Source organism: Lontra canadensis, unplaced genomic scaffold (assembly GCF_010015895.1).
Source record: "Lontra canadensis isolate GAN:19392208 unplaced genomic scaffold, GSC_riverotter_1.0 scaffold2, whole genome shotgun sequence".
In the NCBI taxonomy this organism is placed as follows: Eukaryota; Metazoa; Chordata; class Mammalia; order Carnivora; family Mustelidae; genus Lontra; species Lontra canadensis.
Window position 1 is genome coordinate 41,304,036 of NW_022630996.1, and position 24,803 is coordinate 41,328,838.

The 24,803-nt window shown below is 52.7% G+C and overlaps 2 protein-coding genes across 4 annotated transcripts; both read left to right on the top strand.

The window, feature by feature from the left end:
- The first annotated feature begins 1,343 nt into the window (after window positions 1-1,343).
- HOXA13 (homeobox A13) lies at window positions 1,344-6,912 on the top strand. Of its 3 annotated transcripts, none has more exons than XR_004384393.1 (3): window positions 1,344-2,349; window positions 3,071-3,520; window positions 6,727-6,912. XR_004384393.1 is itself a non-coding variant. In XM_032872639.1 (2 exons), exons 1-2 carry the CDS (start codon window positions 1,425-1,427, stop codon window positions 3,313-3,315), a joined length of 1,170 nt encoding a protein of 389 aa, XP_032728530.1. In that variant the 5' UTR covers window positions 1,344-1,424; the 3' UTR covers window positions 3,316-5,616. The 3 variants fall into 3 exon arrangements, 1 of the variants encoding a protein (XP_032728530.1); XR_004384392.1 differs by lacking the exon at window positions 6,727-6,912 and adding an exon at window positions 5,125-5,616 and having other exon boundaries at window positions 3,071-3,637; XM_032872639.1 differs by lacking the exon at window positions 6,727-6,912 and having other exon boundaries at window positions 3,071-5,616.
- A 9,538-nt stretch (window positions 6,913-16,450) lies between these two features.
- Window positions 16,451-20,199, top strand: HOXA11 (homeobox A11). Its single transcript, XM_032872661.1, has 2 exons — window positions 16,451-17,237; window positions 18,688-20,199. Exons 1-2 carry the CDS (start codon window positions 16,505-16,507, stop codon window positions 18,918-18,920), a joined length of 966 nt encoding a protein of 321 aa, XP_032728552.1. The 5' UTR covers window positions 16,451-16,504; the 3' UTR covers window positions 18,921-20,199.
- Window positions 20,200-24,803: the final 4,604 nt, after the last annotated feature.

Below are 24,803 nucleotides of genomic sequence, written 5' to 3' on the forward strand. Positions count from 1 at the left end.
GATCAGCTCACAGCCTCCACAATCAGTAATGTAAGTATGTAACCCCAAAGCAACAGGACCCCCAGAATCCCCCACCAAGAAATGATGGCTGTTTGGCTCTTCCACCACCAACACCCCACCGTGTTCTCACGAAAGGGTCTGCATTTTCCAGATACAGAGGAAAGACTTCTCTGGCTGGTTCTTGGACAGAGGGAGGACTGGGCACCCTCTGCAGGCTGGAGACAATGCTCTCCCCAGTTCTCCTTGGGTGGAAGGCATGAAATAGCTCCATCAAGCCCCCTTCTCCTGTTCCAAAATGATGTGAAATAGGGAGTGTCCAGGTGCCTGAAGAACGGGCTCCAGCCCAAGATCTATGAAGCCTCATTAGGCCCTAGAAAGGGAGTCCCAATCAGCACCCGGGGCTGTTCCTTTTAAACTTCCAGGACAGGACAGCCTGGCTGGAGATGCAGGAGCACCAGAGAATACTGTGCACAGATTGCTCCCAAGTCTCTGGAGAAGGAAGAGCTGTTATCAGGGCAGAGTGTGGCACAGTCTCTATACCTGAGTGTGAGCGTCTGATCAGAGTACACTGAATATGAGTGCGTATGTCAGTGTGGGTGTGAGGGGGTCGTTCTGACACCCTATGGGCCTAAGTGCAAGTGTATGAAATTGCCCGCCAGCACTGTAAACAGGAAAGCGGAGAGCGCTCCTCAACACAGTCCAAGCTTTCCAGGGGAACGTCCTGGGACCCATGAGCCAGGCGCATCCGCAAATGCCCCGCCACGATCCCCTGGAGGAAGTAAAATCTTGACGCTCTCGAAGCCGAAAGCGCTAGTGTCCACGCTACGGTCCCACTGCAGAAAGACTCGCGGATACCTGGAAAGAAAACAGCTTCAAAGGCCCCAAGAAACATCCAGCCTGGACTACGCCCCATTTTCGCTACTATCCCATCCCCAGCCGCCCGCCGATTTACCTGACCTACTCCCACTGCTTCAGGTCTCCACGCAACAGCGCGCCGCCGTCCCCTCCCCGCCTAATTCTGCCCTGGGCCCCACTGGGACAGAGGAAGGGAAGGGGGAGCTGCGAGGAGGCCGCCCTTCTTTCCCTACCCCACCCGCCGTCTTCCGCCCCCACTCGCCCACTTCCCCCGCCTCTCCCCTGGGTGAATGGTTCGCGGCCGCGCGGCGGGCGCTGGCGCTGGGGACGGCGCGGGCGGCGGCGGGGACCGCGGGTGCACAGCGCAGAACCGGGGTTGGAGCCGCCCGCTTTGCATACGCCGTGGGCGGAGCGGGATGGGGGCGGGCCAATGGGCGGCCGCCTGGCGCGACCCCGCGGGGCGCGATCCGCCCCCCTCGCTCGGGCCCCGGCCCCGCGCCGCGCGCTCTTCACTTCTTGGGGGCTTTTTAAAACAGCGCCACTGGGGTCTTCTCCATGCGGCTCGGGCTATGACAGCCTCCGTGCTCCTCCACCCCCGCTGGATCGAGCCCACCGTCATGTTTCTCTACGACAACGGCGGTGGCTTGGTGGCCGACGAACTCAACAAGAACATGGAAGGGGCGGCGGCGGCGGCGGCAGCGGCGGCGGCGGCGGCGGCGGCCGGGGCCGGGGGCGGGGGCTTCCCCCACCCGGCGGCTGCGGCCGCGGGGGGCAACTTCTCGGTGGCAGCGGCGGCCGCAGCGGCCGCGGCGGCCGCAGCTAACCAGTGCCGCAACCTGATGGCGCATCCGGCGCCCCTGGCGCCCGGCGCCGCGGCCGCCTACAACAGCGCGCCCGGGGAGGCGCCCCCGTCGGCCGCCGCCGCTGCCGCTGCCGCCGCCGCCGCCGCCGCCGCCGCCGCGGCTGCGTCGTCCTCGGGAGGGCCCGGCCCCGCGGGCCCAGCGGGCGCCGAGGCCGCCAAGCAGTGCAGTCCCTGCTCGGCGGCGGCGCAGAGCTCGTCGGGGCCCGCGGCGCTGCCCTACGGCTATTTCGGCAGCGGCTACTACCCGTGCGCCCGCATGGGCCCGCACCCCAACGCCATCAAGTCGTGCGCGCAGCCCGCCTCGGCCGCCGCCGCTGCGGCCGCCTTCGCTGACAAGTACATGGATACCGCCGGACCCGCGGCGGATGAGTTCAGCTCCCGCGCTAAGGAGTTCGCCTTCTACCACCAAGGCTACGCGCCCGGGCCTTACCACCACCATCAGCCCGTGCCTGGCTACCTGGATATGCCGGTGGTGCCCGGCCTGGGGGGCCCCGGCGAGTCGCGCCACGAGCCCCTGGGTCTTCCCATGGAAAGCTACCAGCCCTGGGCGCTGCCCAACGGCTGGAACGGCCAAATGTACTGCCCCAAAGAGCAGGCGCAGCCTCCCCATCTCTGGAAGTCCACTCTGCCCGGTAAATGGCGCCCCCTTCTCAACCCCGGTCCTCCGGCTCCGCTCCAGCTTCTCTGCCGCTCGCTCCCGAGTCACCCTCCTGCCCCTCTGCTCTCCCCTACCCCGGCCTGTCCTGGGGGCGCTGCACCCCTGGGCGCCCGACCCTGGCTGGCTGGCGCGGCCCGGCCTGCCCTTGAGTTGGGCTGGCTCCTGGCTCTCCCTGGGTGAGGGAGGGCTGGGAAGAAGCTTGTGGGACCCTGGCGGGCTCCCTTTTCCCTCTGCGCCCCGCCCTCCCCAGCCCTTGACATCGACTTAAGGATGGAAAATTGACCTGGAAACTGTTTCCCAAATTGCCCGTAATCATTCTCTCGAAATGGCTTCACTGTAGAAGCATCAAGTGTTGGGGCTTGGGGTGTACAGAGAGGAGTCAGGCATAGAAGTGTTGTCCTCTGGCGCTAAGGTGTGGGCCGCTGGGCCAGGCGGGAGATCAAGGGAACCCAGAGCGCTGTGCGGACAGGATGGCCCGGTTGGGGTGGTCATTGGAGTCCTAGGCGATTTCATTTCAGTGCAGACCTAACCACCCTCACCACCGACCCTCCAGGTTGTAGTGGAAGGCTGGATTGTGCAATGCATGGCAAAGGGCAGCTGAGCGCAGCAAGGGGGGGTAGCTCAGATTGAGCTGTCGCCTGTATCCTGGCCTGGGTGTGATCCCTGTGTAACTTGCCTTCTTCCCTATCTTCCAGACGTGGTCTCTCATCCCTCAGATGCCAGCTCCTACAGGCGGGGGAGAAAGAAGCGCGTCCCCTACACCAAGGTGCAATTAAAAGAACTGGAACGGGAATATGCTACAAACAAATTCATTACCAAGGACAAACGGAGGCGGATATCAGCCACAACAAATCTCTCTGAGCGGCAGGTTACAATCTGGTTCCAGAACCGGAGAGTCAAAGAGAAAAAAGTCATCAACAAACTGAAGACCACTAGTTAATGGATTAAAAGTGGAGCAAGAGGGCAACTTGAAGAAATGCTTCAGAACTGGTTGCTTTGCCCAGATAATGAACGTAATTCTTAATAATAATAATTGAAGAATGGGAAAGAGAAAGAGAAAGACACTGGCATTTTGCTTTCCTAAGGGGGATCTCTTTCTCCTTGGTGGAATCTACAACTCTTTTAAAACTTTGCTCTAAGAAAAGGTAAAGACTTCCAGTTCTCCCGCCAACCCCACCAGACCGTTAAATGACAAACTCTAGAGTCAAATGTCAGCCCCCAAATATGCAATTTCAGATAAGTTACGTATTTACTGAAATCTTGTAAGTATTTATGTGACCATAATATTTCAAGATACTGTGTTATAGTAATAATCCAAAAGCTGGTTACAAAAGCAAGAGGCTGTTGTAAACATCTGTTTGTTCTTGGGTCGCCATTGCCATCCCCTTTGCATGTTAAGTGACTGCTCAGGTAAATCTTAGTGAAATTCCTACCATCGTTGTATATTCTGTCTGCAAAACATCTTATGTATAGATTTAGAAGGGGAGAGAGAAGAAGGTACTGCAATAATGATCTTGGGCTATTTACAATGAAAAAAGGGAGAGAAGGCTTTTCTGAGGATCATTTGTCTTGGTAGTAAATACAACCAGCTGAGCCTTTGAGGCTACAAGGAAACCCCAGGTTGGGAATGCCCTTCTGACAATAATTTTAAATTGCTTAGAACAGCCATATTTTGTGGCATTTGGATTATATTTTCTGCTTGATAGAATTTGCTTTCCAAAGAATTTAATAACTTTTTTAAAAAAATATTTAAAGCCTCAAATGTTTCATAGAATTCACTTTATCAGATCTCCTGAGAGGTCCGCCCCAACATGGTGAAACTTGGTTTGAAGAGAATTCATGTTTCATTTAAAATGGTATTTCCAAATATTTACTAAACGTTTTGCTGGAGAGTAATTTTGCTTTTTTTATTTTTTAGAAAACTCAGAACGGAAATCCATTCCCCTGAAACATTTAGATGTTTACATTCTATATTTTGAACTATTAAGGGATTAGTATTTTTTCCTTGTTTATTGTGTTATAAGACTACATTAGGAAGTTTAGGGATTCATCTTTACAGCATATTTTTAATCAAGCAGTTATTTCAACCAGCACATTCATTTTGTTCACATTCACTATAAAATGCTATCTTGTAAATAAAGACATTCAGCACACTGTGAAAATGTATTTGTGCACCTGCTTTTCAAACATTTCTACTAAAAATAATAATGAAAAAGAACCTTAGACCTGTAGATAGTGATATAGAAGTATTAATTATGGTAATTAAATAGTCACTGCCATTAAAATCTGAAGGAAATACTCGTTATTTTCCAAGCTAAACGTGCACTGCGCAGAAAGAAAAGGAGCGGGGTTTGTCCTATACAAACCAAGGACCATTCTTTTCTGTTACTATTCAGCCTTTTTTTTTTTTTTTCACTACAAATTTTTTAAGCAAAAGGAGAAATCCCTCATAACTAAAATCCTAAAAATTTGGATAAGTGCTTCAGGAGAGTTAAAGTTTTAAGCTTTCTGAAAAGGAGAAAGAAGAAAGGAGGAAGAGAGAGTAGAAATTTCCAGGCTCACTGTGGAAAATGAAAACCAGTTGTTGAGTATCAGTGATGCCCAGGCTGTAGTATTTTAAAATCTGCTGTTGGGTCTGCATGTGTCTGAAAGGGCAGGTTTTGATATTTGTTGAAATGACAGGACTAGGAAAGGCCTTAAACCTTGACCTTGACGAAAAAAGACAATTTGTGACCTTGACTTTTGACAGCTCATGAATTGGCCTCGGCTGGATTAGTAGATCAAGGGCGCCACCTCGCGTTGATAAGCTTCCTTGTAATTCTTCAGCTTCAAGGGACTCAAAAGGTCTTACCTCCTTGACTCCTTGTTTTAGAGATTTAGTACTCATTTCTTTGGCTCCAGATGGAACAAATTTGAATATATGTAAGTTATACATGTGCCTGTATATATGTGAATATATATTATATATGTGTATACATGTATACATTTGCATATCGGTGCTCGTGTGTGCTTGTATATATATTTGTAGAATCTGTACAGATATAGTATCACTAATTACCGATGACCCAAGATGTTATAATTTAAGGTGATTTCTAGAGTTGAGGTACAAAATGTACTTTCCATGATGAAGTTGTGCTCCTTTTCTTTAATGGCCAAGTATGATTTGTCTTCACAATGCTTGCTCTGCATCAGATTTCTGCAGATCTGCTTTAAAGCTGTACATTTTTGTTACAGTCTAAAAGGTGTTCTTAAATAACCATTCTTTCCTGGCCCTCACCCTCCAAGGTGGTCTACCATCCTAATTAGAGCTATAGGGGAGTCTATACGGCAAATAAAACGTTTCAGATGCCTTACTAACTCTAGAGTTCTAGAGTTACATTTCAGAAATTCAAAGAAACTCACCTCTTAAGAGGTCAGTATGGAGAGCTTAAAGATCTCATATCTACAACATGACCGTAATATGGATGCAGGAGAGTTATCCTGGATAGCTCAGAGCTGGGTGCTGCTCCTGGGTGGTGTGTGCAATCTTATACCGGAGCTTGTGAAGCTGCTGTTTGATTTGTGGAAGAAATAGATACATTTAATATTAACAATCACCATCAAAACTATAGTAAATACTGTATCTACTACTTACTGGCCCCCAACAACAACACATCAGGTGCTGCGTTTAGAGTCATGAATAATACATATGTATGTTTCATAGTTAATATACACAGAGGGTGATGTGTTTTGTTAAATTCATACTATATGTCTATATAGATACATATAGATATATCTATATAGTCTATATATATATGTATCTCTATATATACATATATAGAGATATATATGTATGTGTGTGTTGGTGGAACCAGGAGCCTTAGGATGCAGACATTTTGAGATGAGGTTAATTTTATCTTTATGTCAGAGGAAAGTAATTGTGAGTCAAAAAACTGTATTTAGCATTTTATGGGAAAAAATATTGGTTGGTTAGAAACCTGGCTGACGGAAACCTCCCCAACCTGAAGACTTAGAGCTTCTTTATAGGTGGAGAATTATAGAATCTCTAAAGCTGTCTCAGAATCAGCATGGTCTTGCAAACGTACATATGGAATGGGATTGTGAAGTGCAATCCAGTTTTGCTGTCCTGAAAGTGGATTTTCACTCCACTTGTGGAAACAAATGAAAATAATTCTTCAGATCAAGCTCCCCACATCGTGTGCCCCAGCACTCACTCCCTTTCTAAATGAGCTGCCATCGAGCCCAAATGTTTAAAGTGGTGGAAAATCCCCCTGAAAACTGGATCATACTGTGTGTTTGCGGAACAGCTCCAAAGGGGACTCTTTTGTTGACGGGGGATATTTTTCTTTAGATGTAAGAAATATTCTGAGCCTCAGGCCTAGGAAGGAGGCCAACAGCAGCTCTGCAGCCGGGATACCGCCCCTTCCACAATCCATCGCAGGAACTCTGGGTAAAGTAGTAGTTTTCTTTTTTTTCTCTCTCTTCGGTTTTTGAAACTAATGACAGAAGTTATGTCAGGATTTGTGTTTTTGTCTTTCCCTGTTCTAAAAGGGTTGTTAATAATGTCCATCTTACCTAACTCCCCTCTTCTTTAAAATTCCCATGGATGTACCCGATAACCTGAAGCAAACATGGATTATGGTGGTTCCCGAATGCCCGAATAGCAATTAGCCTAAACCTTTAGAAAAGAAGACATCCAGGAGGATTCTATGTAAGAATAATGACATGGGACACCAGGATAGTGTTGTGGAATAGCTGATTCAAAATTTATTTTTTCCTAAAAGGGAAACCTTTTCTGAACAACACATTGTAAATATGGAAACAGCTAGACACCATTTTCATCTATTAAATTTGCAAAGATTTTTAATCCTGTAATGGCCTACCATTTGAAAAATTGTAAACGTGGGACTTAAAAAAAAAAACACCCACTTTTCCCATATGCTCTTAATTCTGTCAAATTTATTAAGGTATTTGAAGTGGATGATTGTAAAATGTCACTTTGCATTTAACTACTATTTATACCTGATGCAGAACTGAAGCCATCCGTTTAAATTGTTTAAAAAAAAAACACGCAGAGAAGCAATAATTTTTAAAGAAGGGGGAAGAAAAAGTATTCTTTTTTAAAAAACTCAACCTAATTGAAGTGTTTTCTTAAAAACTCACGAGGCAGTGAAATTCAGCTGGGGTGATACGTATGTGTGCGGGTAGTTAATGACACAGATTTCACCTTATAATGTGCGTGCAGATCACACCCTGCTGCGTGTGTCTGGAGGGTTCGGTGAAGATGCGGCGTCTCGCTCCCTCTCTACGAATTCCCGAGTTTCGAAGCGGAGACGAACGCTGTCCCGGACTGCTAAAGCCCGGACCTGGTGGGTTCAGAGGCAGCCCTTCAGGATTTGCGGACCTCTACGCGAGAGAGGCTAGGGGCTCCCTGATTTATGCGCATTCCTTTAAAGTTGATCGAATGCGTGTCAGCAGCCCAAGACCTGGAGAATCAGAGAAATGTGCAGCGAGTGGCCCACGTCCCATTTTTCATAAGCAGCGACGTAGCGTTCTCCAAGCGGCCTGGGGAGATTTATGCCTAGGTTTTAGGACCCGCCGGCAATAATGAAGTTTTCAGCTGCTACGCCGCCGGGTAAATAACAGCCGGCCTCGTTCTTTATGAAAACACCCACTTTCTGAGGGGCTGCTGCAACCGTCGCACATCCACCCAGCGCCGCCGAATGCCTGCGAGGTGTTCGCTCTTTTTAATCTGATTTTTGAACGGAAGAGAAAAGACGCTGGCGCGGGAAAACCCCTCCACGGAAGCCGCTAAGGCCTTGTCACGGTCGATGTCCCTTCTGCCCGGCTCCGTCGCGCCGCGGAAGGCCCGGCCCAGCAGGCGGAACGCATTCCCGCCGCCTCTCCCGGACGCTAGAGCCTTCGCGGGCGGCGGGGCGCGGCGCGGGGCTCGCCCGCGTGCGGGGCGGTGGAGCCGCCGGAGAGGCGCCGCCGCAAGTCGCGCCCCGGGGCAGAGGCGACGCTCAGAATCCTCCCGGCTTCTAAATGAACCGTCTCCTCAAAATGGAGGCTCAAACCCTAACGGAGCCGGCCTTGCGCCGCAGGCTTGTGTGTACGAGGAGGCGCGCAGCGGGGCGTCGGGCCGAGGTCAAGGCGCCGGACCCGCAGGCCCGCGCCAGGCGGACCCCGGAGGGCCCGGCCGGGCACCCGCGCCGGGGAGTCGCCCCGCAGCTGCAGGCTGACGTCACGGTCGCCCGAGAGCGGGCCTTCGCGGGCCCTCGAGGCGTTATTTGATGAGAACAAGCCGATTCAAACGAGTGTTTTGTGCGGGTGCCCGCTTCTCCGCCCCGCCCCGCCCTCCCCGAGAGAATAATCGGGTATTTAATCTCTCCCGGTCTTAATTCTTGGCAGCGTGGAAGGTGGTTTGCACGGGAAATAAAACTTGACAGGAGCATTTTCTCTAAAAGAGGTTCTGAGACGGGCTGAAAAGAAACCGTGTTTTTGTCTAACAAATACTTCCGCTTCCTAAGCCCCGGGCCGAGGGGTGGGGTGACATCCGAGGGAGCCGAGAGCGAGCTGGGCGCGCAGGACCACGCGGTGGACCCGAATCCGGGCGCTCCGGGCAGCCCCGAGTCTCCGCCTGGGCCTGGGCCTGCGCCGGGAAGCAGCCTTGGGCCTCGCTGCGCCCAGCGCCTCTGCGGCTCGGCCCTGCCATAGGTCCGGCGCTGCCAGCAACCCGCCCCCAAGACCCCGCTCCCGGGAAGCTGGCACCGGCGGGGGCCCGGCTGGCACCCAAAGTAGTACCCTGGCATGGGCTGAGGGCGGCTGGGGTCAAAAGAGAGAAGGAGGTGCTGGGCAGGGCCTCGGACCGCTTGGCTTTAGCTCTGAGCCTTTTAGCCTAGGGGAGTTGGGGACCAGAGCTCGCAAAAGGAGGTGAGCGCACTGGTGGGGGCTTTGTTTCGGCTGCAGGTCTGCAGATACTGCACGAAGTGGAGGGGGCAGTGTGGGTGAGCGGCGCAGCATGCGTGGGTTGTTCGGGCTGCTATTGGGTGGGAGAAGCTGGAGACAGCAGAATCCCCCCTCCCCGCAGCTCAGAGAGGGCCCTCCCCTAGCTCCACAAAGGTCAAGTCCTCCGCACCATGGCCGCCTCTACCGTCAGGGCCGCGGCAGACGCAGGAAGGCGCAGGACCCACACTTGGCCGGCTGCAAGCAGGTTCTGACAGCCCGGGCTCTTGGACTGGAGGCTGGATTCCTTTCCTGGCTTCCAACTCCGTCGCTCCCAGGCCGACTGAAAAGGAGTTCCCGAAGCCAGGATTGGCCCAGGCTATGTCCCCGTCGAGTCCTGGAAGAGCGAGTCCAGGAGACTTCGGAGCCGGTGGAGGCCTAACCCGGGCGAGAGGCAGCGCCTGCAAGCTCAGGAGAGCGGATGTGGCTGGATCCGAGTTCTGGGCTCGGGCAGAAACACGGACCCGCAGGGCTTGTGGGCCAGCAGGGCCAGGAATAGGATAGCCGTGCAAGGACCCTGCTGGGAACCTCTCTTAAGGTCCTTGAATCCAGGTCGCTCCTTCAAGTGCAGGCTGATGCTTTGTGCACTTTGATGCTCTTCTTCTCCTGCCTAAAATCTGGGCCAAGAAGTGAGGTGCATTCTGCTAAAGGTAAAAATCCCCGACTCCAGGGTCCCCCTAAACCCAGTAGCTGTGTTCTGGCCGGGTGGGAGCCCCTGCTCTCTGCCCACAGCTTGCCTGTAGCAGGTCTCACATCAGGCCCAGTGATAAACAGATAGCTTATGCGGGATCTGCCCTGAGCTTATTGTTCCAGGTAAATCAAACCCTGCAAAGGATTTCATCTTTTTTTCACAGAAGACAGAAAAGCTGGGCTTTAACCCAACTGCACAGATGGAGCAGGGCCTTGAGGGGATACTAGCTGGAGGAATTGTGCATGGATAGGTACCATCACAGAACTGTCTGGAAAGGCATGTAGGGGAGACCCCTAGGGCAGGGTTGCACTGGGCATGGGCTCACTCTTCAAGTCTGGAATGTGAGCCAGGGATTGCTGCCTTCCCTCGGGGTAGAAACAGAGGAGCCTGGGGAGCTGCCGGAGGAGACAGCCGGAGCTTGGGGCATGGAGGCTTCCGGTGAGGCGCAGCTGAGGGCCAGGGCTGCCTTCTGGTTGGGCCGCCCTCTTTTGTCCTCTTTATTACCAATACCCTTGGCTGCAGAAACCCGTTTGGACAGAAGTTTCAGGGAGAATGGAAAGCAGACACTGAGAGCCAGGGCTTTGTCCTTCAAAGTTTCCCCTACTCCATTTGTTCCCATTTGATAAGGGAGGGGAGGGATTTTTTTTTTTTATAATGAATCTACTAGAAATAAAAATAGCTCTTCTCAAAGGAAGTAACTCTCTCCCATCAGTTTGGGACCTACTAAACTAAATATAACCAGATCGCTTGCGTGTCTGAAACCCTCAACTGAGCCCTATGCCCCACTCTTCCGTGGTCGGGGGGAGGACGTGGACTTCTTCAGATCTTTAGGGGCCTTGGAGACTTGAATCTGTGAATCAGATGAGAACCAACCATAAGGTCAAGTTCAAGGCATTACTTGTTCCTGTGCTATAGGGAAGGGTAAAGGAGCTGGTAGACAGGAGGGTGCCTCACCAAGCCAAGGGGACAATAAGTTAACCACTGCCTCCACCTAGTATTAAAGAGAGGGTCTTCTCATATCTCATCGTAGCCTCTGTGCCACCTCTGGACAGTGCCTGGAAATGTGATAGATCGGCCATGATCTGCCAGTAGACTGTTTCCTGAGAACAAATACTGGGAGATGTCTTGGACTTTCACGAACAGCCCATTACCCAGAACCACCATGGAGGAAGACACACCTCCAGACACCTCCCACCTGGACGGAGACAGCTCCCAAACAGAAGCCTGGCCTCCATCCCTACAAAAGACTCAGTGGCTGTTTTTACCCTGGGCCACCAGTTGCCTTTTGCACCTGTGTGCAATATGGTCACTGGGGTTGAAATAGTCTTCTGTGGCGCTTTCTAGAAATAGGTGTGACATTTAGGGACTGAGGTAGCTAGGGGCTCCAACAAGAAAAGGCAAAAAAAAAGGGGGGGGCCTAAGTGATCCATAGGTAAATGACTGTAGATCTTTCCAAGTGAGTTTTGGTTTGTCCAGTGAGCCTGATCCCTCCGAGGCTGGCTGCCGTCCAGGAGCTAGGTCCCAAAAAGAGAAGAAGGGAGTACTGGAGAAAGAGAAAAAGGACATGGTAGAGGCTTGCAATGGAGTGTTCAGAAGAGTGAGGTAAGAAATCTAGTTCAGATCCCTGGAGGAGGTCTAAACTGGCCGGGGGGCAGGGGTGGGATGGGGTGGGTGGGTCAGGACCCTAATAGTCCTCTTTGTCTGTGCTTGAGTACTGGGTGCCCTCCAGTGGCACCTCAGTTCTTGCTCAGCCTAGGAGGGGTATCAGAAAAGGCAGGATGCTGCAGAAGGAGAGACTCTGCTGGAAAGAGGAGAATGGGGAGACAGGTGAGCAGGAGCTGCTGGGAGACAGGATCAGCTAAGGAGGGAATGCGGTGAGCTGGCAGCCCGGGGTTGGCACTCACACTATTGACTACAAGCAGAGCAGTCAAGGGGCTGCAAGGGCAGGTATTGGGGGCCTCAGGTTCTCAGATTTGGGGGTCAATGGGCCAGTCCCAGTACCCAAGCTGGCACCTAGGAGAAAAGAGGGCATCTCAGCAGCGGTGCCACTTGGGGTTGGGAACCCCAGAGTCTGGAGTTGCTCCCTGCCCACTGCTCTGTTCCCCCTTGGAGTGAGCAGGTGTTAAGCTGCCTATCAAGTGACAGTCCTTTCAGCTCCTGCCCCTTGAATGACTGGGCTGGAAACGCCCCCAGCATGACAACCCCCCAGTGAAAAAGGCTCACGTTGCTCTGGTGTGCACTGACCACACCACGGCTACCCAGCCTGGGTTCTGCCAGCAGGCACCCTTCAGCTACAAAAACAAGTGGAGGCAGCAGTGCTGGGCAGAGGCACCTGGACACAATTTATTCCAGTATCTTGCCTAGGAGGGTGGGTGGAGCGCAGGACACAGGAATCATCCCCACCAGGGTGCACTCAGCCCCAGCAAGGAGAATCCAGGAGGTACTGCCGAACCCCTCAAACCCCCCTCCTCCCATTTAGGGCCAAATCAAACGGAGCCTTGCAAAGGCTTGGTCTGCTTTGCTGAGCAAATCGCCTCGTTAGCCGTTTCCGCTTGACAAGGCTGGCGCGGGCGCGAGCTTTCCCCTCTCCGGGTGGCCATCTCCAAACGCTGCTTGAGGAGCGAAAGGGCCCGGCCCTGCAAGGGCTGCCTAGACCTTGAAGTTTGGAAAAACAACAAGAGATTGAAAAGGCTCCCTCCCTTCTCCGCAGACACACACGCACCGTCAGGCCGCCGCCACTTCCTGCCTTTGTTTTTCTTCCTCCAAAACATTTTTGGCCTTTTGCATTAGCTGCCGTGGGGTTCTGGGTTGAGGATAAAAGGAAATACATGCTGAAGACTGTTTTCTGGAGATGGCCCCGCGCTGTGGAGCTCCTGAGAAAGAAGGGTTCACGGACAACCAGCCGCCAGGGCCAATGTCATAGCCTTGCCCACCCGATCTCCTCAAGAAATGCATCTCGGACTTGGCTTTCCAGGGTGGGCTTAGCACCCGTCAGGTCTTCCCCTGAGCCGGGTGGGCTCCCTCCGGCTGTTGGGTCTCCTGCAAAGCGGAAGAGTCGGTTAGGCTCAGAGCAAAGTCAAAACTGAGGAGCTGCACCTCTACGTCCCCGGCTTCCCCAGATTTGGTCTGATTCTCGGATCTGCGACCCTCCCCCCAACTACCTGCCCCCTACCCCATGCAAACATTCACTCTGCCAGGATGTTCCAGGCAAGAGGGGCAGGAGCGGGCAAAGCTGGAAACAGTGCGAAGACTTGGGGATCGGAGCCCCCCCTCCTGTCTTTGCTGGGGAAGTAAAAGCATTCGACACTCCCGGCGTTTTCTCTTCTCCTGGCATCAAAAGACTTTCCCTGCTTGCATCCTCACTGCAGCACCCCCACATGCCCTCTACCAGGCTGTGTGTCCCCCCTGGCACCCCGCTTTGGTACAGCCTTCTGAACTGCCCGGCCGACCACATTGAGAGAGCCTTCCTCCACCTAGCCTTTCCTCGGAAATTTGCCTTTGTCTCCTGCAGACACCCATGGGATCCAGACCTGCTGGCACCCTCTCCGCTTGGCTCTCAAGGACCAGGGAGGCATTGATCAAGCAGAACAGCATATATCCCCATACTGACCTTTCTGCCAGGAACCCCTCTTCCTGGGACCAAGGGGGAAAACGATCTAATTAGGAGAGGGGCTGCGTGCCGCTGGGGGAGGCGGCCTGGCGTCCCCCGCTGGCGGGCCACCGCAGCCGGTCTGCTCAGCCACAAGCTGAAGTTGACTGCCAAAACTGCTATAAAACCCCAGGTCTGTCTAGAACTGTTTTCGGTTCTCCTAGACGCCCCCGGGTTCAATTATAGTCTTAAAAGCCCTAATACAAGTGCAAGAATTTGTTTGCCTTCACCCAGGGGCGGGGCAAGCCCCGAAATGGTGGCGCCTTTGTTATGGCAAAGTCACTGAAACCCCTCAAGCATTCCTTTTGTTCGAGGGTCGGGGTGGCGGGGACTGGGTGGGCTGCTGGGAGATAGTTTGGGAAAGCCAAAATCAAGCCAGGGAACAGCTCAGATAGTACTGTTCACAAACCTCTCCTTCTCCCTTGTATATTCTGTCTCCAAGAAAGAGATGCTGTGGAGAAATAAATATTTTGCCTTGTTGGTCACTGCTGGAAATCGAAGTTTTTTCGCTGCAGGGCAATCCCGTAACTGTGATTCCCAGCTTTAGGAGGTCTCAGGCTGCCCTTCCCCAGCAACCTTCCTTCCCACCAGACCTTCTCACTCACACCGCTGCTGCCCTCTGTACAAGCCACAGTGAACAAATATGTCCAGCTAAAGATGCACAAATAATTTCAAGTCTAACTCTCGGGGATTCAAGGGGTATGAAAGTTCTTGCAGCAAATCCTGAATAAAGAGTTCATTAAACCAATGTGCCCGAGTAGTTTGATTTGTGATAAGCAACCCTTGTAAAGGAAGGGAGTAGAAGCCACATAAACATTAATGCAAATAAATTGGTTTACTCCACTGCAGAGTAATTACTTGATATTATTGATATTTACAGCGGGTATTCACATGCAACGGTGGGCCATCATTTGGAGAAAATACATAATAAGAATAGTTCTTTTCCAGTGCAATACATGATTAGATTTGTTATTGAGTCAGTTACAGTCAGCTCAGCAATAAATAAATAAATCGATGTTGACACTTAAATACCAAAGATCTTAGAGTTTATACTCTAAATCTCCCCAAGATATATAAATACCTTCAGCTATTTCCTCGATGGGGAAAGGGAAAAGGTTATCCTTTTTCATTTTTCGACTTTCCTTCAGTGACATCCAGCTCCTTCCAAGAAGATAGGTGTGGGAAGGCTTCTGGGCCCCTCCCAGTCCCCAGTCCTGCCTGGCTGCTCTATGCCCTCTTCTTTTACTTCTCCCAAATGACGATCATTCAGTCCTGCAGGATGGCAAGCATTTTTCACCATCTTAATGTTTTTTTCTTTCCTTTTCCCAAGAAAGCTAGACTCCTACTAGCAGTTACGACCCCTGTCTCTGCCTTTGGCTCAAACCTAGCCATTTCAGGGTGTTCTTGTCACCCACAGTGCCAGGGGTTTGGGAAGCATGGCTCTTTTCTTTAGCATTGTGTTCCTTCTGTGGGCTGAGAGGCAGAAAAGGCGCGGAGCCTTCTCAGTTTCTGCTTGCACATCACTGGCTCTCACGCTTTGCAAGGAAGGAGAGGAGGCGTGTTACCCCTTTCTCAGCCACAGTTCCCTGGCCCTAGCCTCCTTCCTCACTGCCCCCACTCTCCTTCAGCTCTGCAGCTCCGCTGGCAGCCTAGTGGGCCCCCGGAAGGTGCAGCATACCCAGGAAAAGGCTCCTCGGATGTCAGCGCCTCTAAGAAGCCCAAGGCTCGCCTCCACTGCATGGTTTCCCAAGTCCTCAGCTCCAGAAGACCAGGCAGGCGGGCGGACCCGTGCACAGTGGCGCAGCCCCCACGCCTCTGGCTCCGCGGAGCAACTCCGAACCCCCGGCAGGCAGCGAGGATGAAGAGGTTTCTTCAAGGGCAGGGGGTGAAGTGAGGAGGTCGGCAGGGAGGATGAAGTGGAGGTGGATCCCGGGTAAGACGAAGGCCCTTCCGGGACTTGCAGATGACTGACAAACCGCGGGGGAAGTCGCCCTGGTTGTTGGCGGTTTAGGGACGGAAGGCACTAAAGCGCTTCGGAAGTGACCATGAGTGCGAGCGTGTAATCAAGTCACCGTGCAAATCGGGCAAGCCACGAGGCAGGCACATCCACGGCTGCGAACCCTGGCCCCGAAGGGGTCCGGCCGGAGTCGGAGACAGAGGTGGTTCCCAGAGCAAGCTTGTGGGAGGGGGAGAGCGAAGGAGGTGCGAACGCGAGCCTCCAGGAGAATAGATTCCAGGACCGCGCACGGGCCACACAGCCACGAGCTCCCACCCGGCCACCCCCAGCCTGGGGCATCCCTCACCCAGGGAGTGATGGGTGGCAGGAGTTGAGCTCTCTCACCGCCCTCGGCGCACTTGAGGGCCAGCACCGTGCAGCTGAGCACAAGCGAGCGGCATGGGGCGCACCTCAGCCTTGCCGCGCGCCGGGAGGCCCCCCAGCCAACATGAGTTACACCGGCGATTACGTGCTTTCGGTGAGAACACCGAGTGACGATCTGTTGCTTCCCCTGAGGTGGCTACAAAGAAAGGAAGCCGGGGAAGGAGAGGGGGGGGGGGAGGAAAAGGGGGGGAGAAAAAAAAAAAAAAAAAAAGGCCCGGACCAGCTCGCAGCTTGTCAATTTCAACATCGGGTCACATGACCAGCACCTCCCTGCTAAGGATGGGGATAGATTTCCACGTCAGCTTACGTCTCCAAATTTCTACTTCACGGATCCGCTTCAAAGAGGCAGCTGCAGTGGAGAATCATGTTAAGCTCGGCTACTGCGGAGAGCCCAAGGTAGCCCAATGATGGATTTTGATGAGCGTGGTCCCTGCTCCTCTAACATGTATTTGCCAAGTTGTACTTACTACGTCTCGGGTCCAGATTTCTCCAGCCTCCCTTCTTTTCTGCCCCAGACCCCGTCTTCGCGCCCAATGACATACTCCTACTCTTCCAACCTGCCCCAGGTCCAACCCGTGCGCGAAGTGACCTTCAGAGAGTACGCCATTGAGCCCGCCACTAAATGGCACCCCCGCGGCAATCTGGCTCACTGCTACTCCGCGGAGGAGCTGGTGCACAGAGACTGCCTGCAGGCGCCCAGCGCGGCCGGCGTGCCTGGCGACGTGCTGGCCAAGAGCTCCGCCAACGTCTACCACCACCCCACCCCCGCCGTCTCGTCCAATTTCTATAGCACCGTGGGCAGGAACGGCGTCCTGCCGCAGGCTTTCGACCAGTTTTTCGAGACGGCCTACGGCACCCCGGAAAACCTCGCCTCCTCCGACTACCCCGGGGACAAGAGCGCCGAGAAGGGACCCCCAGCGGCCGCAGCGACCTCCGCGGCGGCGGCGGCGGCGGCGGCAGCGGCAGCGGCCACGGGCACGGGCACGCCGGCAACTTCAAGTTCGGACGGCGGCGGCGGCGGCGGCGGCTGCCGGGAGGCGGCGGCGGCGGAGGAGAAGGAGCGGCGGCGGCGCCCCGAGAGCAGCAGCAGCCCCGAGTCGTCTTCCGGCCACACTGAGGACAAGGCCGGCGGCTCCAGTACGTATAAAGGCAGCGCCCCGCGCTTTCTGAAAGGGGAGTTGGAAATCTAGCGCAGCACCGCTGTTAAATTTTTATATGCTGTTTTATAAGCATATAAGGTTTATGAAGGGCCTTTAGGTTTCCCCCAACAAAACTTTGTTATAAAAGGCGGGATCACGTGGCGAGTGCTGAAATTGGCCGTGAAATACCCACCGGCCAAGGCATGCCTGAAAAAAAAAAAAAAAACCAAAAGGGGAAAAAAAAAAAAAAAAAAAAGAACCCTACACACACAACTCCCTTTTTCCCTTTTTTCCCTTCTGGGTCCCAAGCCCAGCAGCTCGACCCCGCTCGGGGCCAGCTCGGGCTGGGGAGCCGGAGGTGGGCGCCCGTAAATTCCCCCTGCAAGGGCTCCGGGAGCCTTTGATAGCGAGGTAATCCGGAGATTTTTATAAAAGCCATGTGTTGCGCCGGGACGCCAGTCCCGGCCGGGATTCAAAGGCATCGCTCTTTAACGATGGCGCTAGGAGCGTGTTTAACAGATAAAATAGCCCGCTTAGCTCGAGCAATATATTAAAAGAAACAAATTAAGCCAAAGTTGGCCTTTTTATCCAAAGGAAGCCATTTTCCTCCGGCGCGGTGGCAATTACGTGCCGCCTTCTGTCCCACTGCATGTTACTCACAGTTGTTATTCAATCTGTCAAAAGCGGGTTTTTTTTTTCCTCTCCGTCCTGTGAAGTTTTATTGAAAAGGGGAGCAAGTCGAGTCTGCCCGCAGCTTTAGGAAACCCCTCTTCCCTCCACTGTATCTAAAACAGCACCCCTGCCCTGCCAGGGACCAGGATGGTTGTGTGGCCGTGGTGCTCAGGGAAGGCCCATGGTAGGGGGCTTCCGCTGCCACCTCCTCACCTCGCGGAAGCCAGGAGGCTGGTCAAGGAGGCAGGAGCTGGTGGCCAGGACTCAGGCTGACAAAGACCCAGCAGCGGCCTAGGATGCTAGAGGAGGGCCGAGTCCCTGTCGCAGCCGGGAAAGACTCGGGCTGGGGTCGACTTTACTGCCTCCGGAGCCGGCCGCCCAGGTGCTGGAAGGTGAAATGTCCACTGGCCGTTGTTTGTTTAGTCTGGCGGGGCTGGAGGCAGCCGGCGACCCCCTCTGGGCAGCTTTGAAAGCCGCTTCTGGGGCACCGACCCGCCTGTTGCTGTAAGAAGCCCTCCTTTCTGCTCCGGGGGCAGCATGAGCAGCTTCCCTGGGGGCCTATCTAGGGAGCTGGCTTTTATCTGGGGCTGAGTCTCCGCCTGCAGCCTGTCCCCAGCTGGCAGTAGGAACCTGAAGGCAGGGGACTGAGGAGAATTTGATGGGGCTAGGACAGGGCCTCCAGTCCCAGGGGCCAGCCCTTTTCCTCCACTTGGGGTTACAGGATGGATTGCAGCCCCCACACCTGGCTCACTCCCCACTTCTTTCTCTCTCCACAGGTGGCCAACGCACCAGGAAAAAGCGCTGCCCCTACACCAAGTACCAGATCCGGGAGCTGGAGCGGGAGTTCTTCTTCAGCGTCTACATCAACAAAGAGAAGCGCCTGCAGCTGTCCCGTATGCTCAACCTTACCGACCGTCAAGTCAAAATCTGGTTTCAGAACAGGAGAATGAAGGAAAAAAAAATTAACAGAGACCGTTTACAGTACTACTCGGCCAACCCGCTCCTCTAAGGCTCCAGACAGCTGGAATTGGGTTAGGGGCTTCATACGTGGGAGATTATATGCAGATTTGCCCTTGACAAGGTCAAGGCTCATGGTGACTTTTGAAGAAGAGAGATGTGCAAAAGAGGGGAGGCTGCATGGAGACAGCCTCTAAGAAGGCAGCCCCGGGACTCTCTTGGGCATCTGTGGTTAAGATTCCTAACAGAAATTGGATTTGGAGAGTTGTTCATCAACTAGAATGAATGGTTTGGGACCCCTGGCGGTTCATTCTTGGAGACTGTGGAGCTTTGGATTGGGTGTGGTCTCCATCAGGACTGGGCCTCCTGCCAAGCGCCCTGGAGATCGACCTGGGCCCAGGACCCTCCACATGGAGCCTGCCCACCCCCAGGACCCCTGCGTCAAGAAGCTATTCAATCTTGAAACCCCGTTCAGCTTGGGGACAGGAGCAGGAGGAAGGGGGGAGGATTCCTAGATGTCTGGAGTGGGGCTGCTTTCCAAAGCCAGTGTGAAAGATGGCTGGACTAAGAGGTGGCTATGAGGTAGGAGAGGGCTGCTGATCCTGGAGGGGGGAAAAATCAATTCCAGGTGGCATTAGCAGCTCTCCACCCCTCGTAGCCACTCACCGCACTGTCCGAGGCCTGAGCTTCTAGAATTCGCCTCCTGGAGCCCACCTAATTTTTCCTACCACTGAGGGTCTTCTTCCTGGACTGCCACTCAGGCCTAAAGCCTGGTCGCAGAGCAGACCTTTCCCGAGGTGGAAGACATCAAAAAGCTAAGAGGTTGCACCCAGGCCTCTGGCCCCAAGATCTCTGCAGGAAATGCCTGTGGAGTGCAGCAGCCTGGGAAAGCCTCTGCCACACTTAACTGAAGCTTGGATTTGCTCAGCAGAACAGTGGGCATGGCCAGCGGTCCCCAGCTATGAGGGGCTTGAGTCCCCCAAACACCCAGTCTGGCACCGCACTCTGCCCTTCGTGCCCCAGAACTGAGCTTGGAAGCTTCCAGCAACCTTCCAAGAGCTCAAGAGCGTTTGGAATTATTTTAAAAAATAAATATTATATTATATTATATATATTTCCCTGCAGGAACCAAAGCGAATTTTAAAAGATGCAACGTAGAGAGGGAAAAAGATGATGAAGAGAATATTTAAAGGCTCTGTTTACAGTGTTCCACGGTTAAACTCACTCACTGCTAAAAAAAAATATTTGAATGTACGCTTCATACAGGGATGGTGTTCAAAAGACTTGTAAATAAAAGAACCGTAACCTATTTTGTTTGAATACTTTTTAAATTTTGCCATTAGTTGATTTCCTTGGGGTGTTGGAGGGGTGGGAAGGGTGTTAGGAATGATCTTTTTAATTTCTTGCAATGTTTGGGAAAGCATTAGGAGGATGCTCTGAAGTAGTTTGGCCCTCCAGGGTCTGGGGACCTCAGCCGAGAAAGCCAGGCACCCTCCCATTCAATCTCCTCTGCCTCCCTGTTTTAAGAAGTGTCTGGTGGCTCTGTTTGTAACAGGACTGTTGGCCTGTCCTCCGTTCTCACCCACCACGTACGTCGCAGCATGTATCAGGCGACAGGGCACAAGGAAAATAAAGACTGGAAACTTGAGTACTGGGTTCTGGTGTGACATTCCTCTTCCTGTTTGCCTTTTACTGCCAAATGTCTGCCCCCCACCCCCTCCCACCCCACAAAAGGGGCAAGTTACCAGGCCTCTGAGGAGGTGGGGAGATAACTTAGGGTTTTAACTCCACTAGAAGCCAAGTTTGGGAAGACAAGATGACTGGTCATGGCGGTCCTTTGGGGAATTGGGGGTCCCATGAATGGGGTATCTCAGGACCTGGAATTGGGGGTTTCATTCTTCAGGCTGGACAGAGGCCTGGGAGAAAGCCCTGGGGCTTGAGGTGGTCAATGAGCTTGATCCCAGGCTGGGCTTACTCACCTCAGGTTTAGGAGGCCTAAAGTGGAACCACTCTAGGGTGCCCTGGGGATCCCCGTAGGAAGACAGAGACCAGTCTGGGTACAAAGAGCAGACTCTCAGGAGCCTCTATGGACACTTTGTCCCAAGCTCCCAGCTGAGGCTGCCTTTTCCCTTTAGGGAAAGAAAGATGCCGGTTTACTCTTTGTTTCCTGCCTTTGAACTTCTGCCTTAAATTTGGACATCACCCATAACCTTGAGGGGCAGGGCGGAAAGGCCAGAGCCTTTTGTTGCTCACCCCCCACCTCTACTCCCACCCTCTCCCTAGCCACCCAGGCAGGGCCAGAGCTGCAGAGAAGATGGAATTTGGAGAGAGGCCCCAGACCCCAGACCTGCTTTGTTTATTTGTTTGTGTGTTTGTCTAACTGGCGCGACTGGGGAAATTGAGCTCAAAGGGGAATGGGACAGACCCCCTCGATGAATGTCTAGGTTGATGAACAGACACACCGAGGTGAACAACGACTCTCCTGGGGGGCAGGGAGGGGTGGGCAGGGAAGCCCAGGATTTAAGCAAAAGACTTCCTTTGGGACGGTTAAAGATTAACCAAAGTCTTGCAAGTTGCTGGAGGGAGTCTAGCCAGGGGACTGTTCGCCGGCGGGCGGCGAGCGGGCGCGGGTTTGATTTCTGAGCCCTATAAAAGCCCATCCTCCGATGGCTGTGACAATGTGGTCGTAAACCCGTCCGGGGCCGGCCAATTTGCATATTTGGAATGCGCCGCTATAAACCCGGCTGGGGTTTTGCAGCAATTTCTTAGATGTAAAAATGAGATCTCTTTAGCAGCGGGCTGGGCACATTCTTTCCCTCCGTCTATGCCTAGAGCCTGCTTCCCTCTCCCGGCTCAGGGCCGAAGTTCGGGCCGGGACTAGTCGCTCAGCCGCCACGAGGTGGCGCAACTCCGATCAATGTCAAAGCCGCCGGGGAGCCGGGAACCCCTGCGCGATTCTTGGCCTTTGTTCGTTTCTGATACTAAGAGCAGCACGTTACATTATTTCACTTGTCCCGTTTCCCTTAGTATCAAAATAAGGGGGGCAGGCTCACCTTCAAGAAGTAATTGGTGTTGTAATTTAAAGCAACGTGCCTTCTATAGGCCTCGCAGGCATCGCGCCGCGGAGAAGCCCGCTGTCCCTTGGCAGTGATTTCGGAAATGTGTCAAGGTAAGAGGCCACAAGTTTAGCAATTTCATTCTGGCTGAGTCGGGAGTGGGGAGGTGGCCGATGTCAGAGCAGGACTGGGCAAAGTGGCTGGGCTTGTGTGCTCCGGGTGACGCTACAGGCGCTCAGCCCACCCCCCTTCCTGCCATCGCTTCTTAAGGTTGGAAAACAGGAGGAGGCCTAAATGGAAAAGTTGAGGATTTTAGACCCTTGCGCCAGCAATTCACCCAGGGCGATCTTTCAGTTTTGTAGAAATATTCAGAATGGGATGAGTCAGGCATGGGGGGCATCCAAGCGAGAGGGTTCTGGCTGTGTTGGGATGGGGGTTGTGGTGGCAACAAAAAGAGAGAGAGAGAAAGAGAAAGAGAAGGGGAGACAGTGAGAGAGATGGCGGGACTGGGGAAAACAAAGTTTCTACTCTAAACAATGAGGTGGTCAGCAACCGTGGCCGCGGAGGCCAGCATATTCCCTGGGGCAGACATCCAGGAGGTCTCTGGTTTTCTACTAGGTGCGGTCTCTATGTCTGCCCAGCAGCCTGGGGAAAACCTTTGTTCTGAAAAAGGCCAATTCAAGAAAGTCTCATATGATTTCTGAGGCTTCCAGAGAAAATCCACTTGCTTATTTGGAATTTACGGCTATAAACCTGGCTGGGGTTTTGCAGCAATTTCTTAGATGTAAATATGAGATATTTTGCAAATATGCAAAAACTGTATTGGTGTATACCTATACATTTTCAAAAGCTAGCACTGAGGATAAACTCTGATCACAATTTCTCCATCAGGGTTGTCACAAAACAAATTTTACTCGTTTCACTTAACATTTCAGAGACTAGATCCAAATTTCCTCTTTTCTTATATTTAACTTTTTATTCCAATATGTTTTCATTAGCTGCTTGAAATTGCTGTTTTCATAAATATATAGTGCATGGGTGACTGGAGGGAGGGAATCGCAGAGAAAATAGGTGCTGCTTGAGTGTGTGTGTGTGTGTAAATCTTGCTATCAAAAGTCACTAGTCTTTGTTGAGCATGGGCTCCCAAACTCTGCCAAAATAAGAGAACCACAGGAACCCCACCGAGTGCGCACCCGCACCGTGCTTTCTGCAGCCTGAGCCTTCCCTGAAATCCCAGAACCTCTTCTAGTTTCAAGGCCAGAGGCAGTTTATTATAGAGAAAATTAAGAATATTGTAATTTAGGGAGTGTGTGAAAAGGCCCCAACACTCCCCCATCAGGAGAAAAGGGCCAGTTTAGTGGTCAGATTTAGAGAAAACTTTAAAGCGGGTTGTTAGGGATAGATTGCACCTGATTAATTCAAAACAGACACGTCAGATTTCCCTGGAAATGTGGACATTCTTAAAGATGAATAAGAAAAGAATGTCATGGCTTTCAAAAAAAATGTCTCACCACACAGTAAATGTGAGAATCAGAGAAGTCCAGAATTCTTGTTAAAGGGGATATGTGAAAATAGAGTTTATTTTTCTTCTGTGGGGCCATAGCCCAACTCTACACCCAGTGGGAGAATTCTGAGCCTGGAAAGTCCTGAGAACGATTTCCAAATACAAACCGTTTACTGGCTATCCCCATCCCAGTACCTAGTATTTTTAAAAAGAGGTGGGGGTTTGGGGTAGTAACAGTTTGTTATTCTGGGTCGTTTGCAAGGGCCTACTCTGAAGGAGGAATCCACTATCCGGTGAAATGCAACGGTGAGCCTCGTCAAAGGGCTCATTCCACTGGCCTGGTGTTTACTTCAGCTCATAGCCACAGGGAGGAGAAACCGTTATCAACCCAGGTAGAAATCGGCGATATTTATTTCTAAATAAAACATGGGGGCTGCACATAATGGCTATACAGGCCTGGCTGAAGGAAGAAGGCACCGAGAGAGTTTTAGGTCAAAAGCATCCTGAGGGGGACAGAGAAATTCAGCAGCTGGGAGGCAGGGCGAAAGGGAGAGAGGGAAAGAAGGCAAATGGGCTGGAGGGAAGACAGTATTCAGGAGCCGACCCATGCTGCAACTGAACCGCTTTTCTTAATCTCTGGGGATGGGGAACCTCAGGAAAGCCCTGGCGATCGATAAACCGAATATTCTATTGCGGAAGTTAACACCTCGGTGTTACAGTCTGAGGAGTACGGAGCCTTGGGGGGCGGTCGGGGATGCTGGGAGCTCCAAGACTCGTTGAAAAGGCAGCAGAATCTAACTCGAGCTTCTGCTGCGCGGATATCTTCTCCTCCGAACCAGCTGCAGCAGGCCAGTCTGCATCCCAGGCACCACTGCAGGCCGAGGGTTCGCTGGTAACTCCGCCAGCCCTGGTGGGGGTGGGGCGGCGGTCCTGGGCCAGAGAGGAATTCTCATACCGGCCTACACACTCCTCATCATCCTCATCTTTTTTTTTTTTTTTAATCAAGAAACAACACAAACTCAACATCCCATTTGGTTTATTACAAGGGGAAAAAAGAGGTTGGAGAAAAACATTCAGCTTTCCCAAAGGTCAGTGAAGACCCAAGTGCCAATGCCATGGCCTGAGAGGCAGCAGCGGGCTTCCACCTCCTCTAAGTCCTCAGCCAAGGAGGCCTTCTTAAAGCAGATGCAGTACCAAACTGGCTTTTGTCACCTTGGTTGGCACCTGCGTGCTTTTGGATCCCATTCTGCCTAGAAGCCCATTTGGTCACCCTACAGGGCCTTGACCCAGCTGCGCCTGAGCTGCCTACAGCCCGGCACCCAGCTTGTCTTACCAGTCAAACTGACAGGGTTGCTGAATTCCTGAGAGTCCTGGA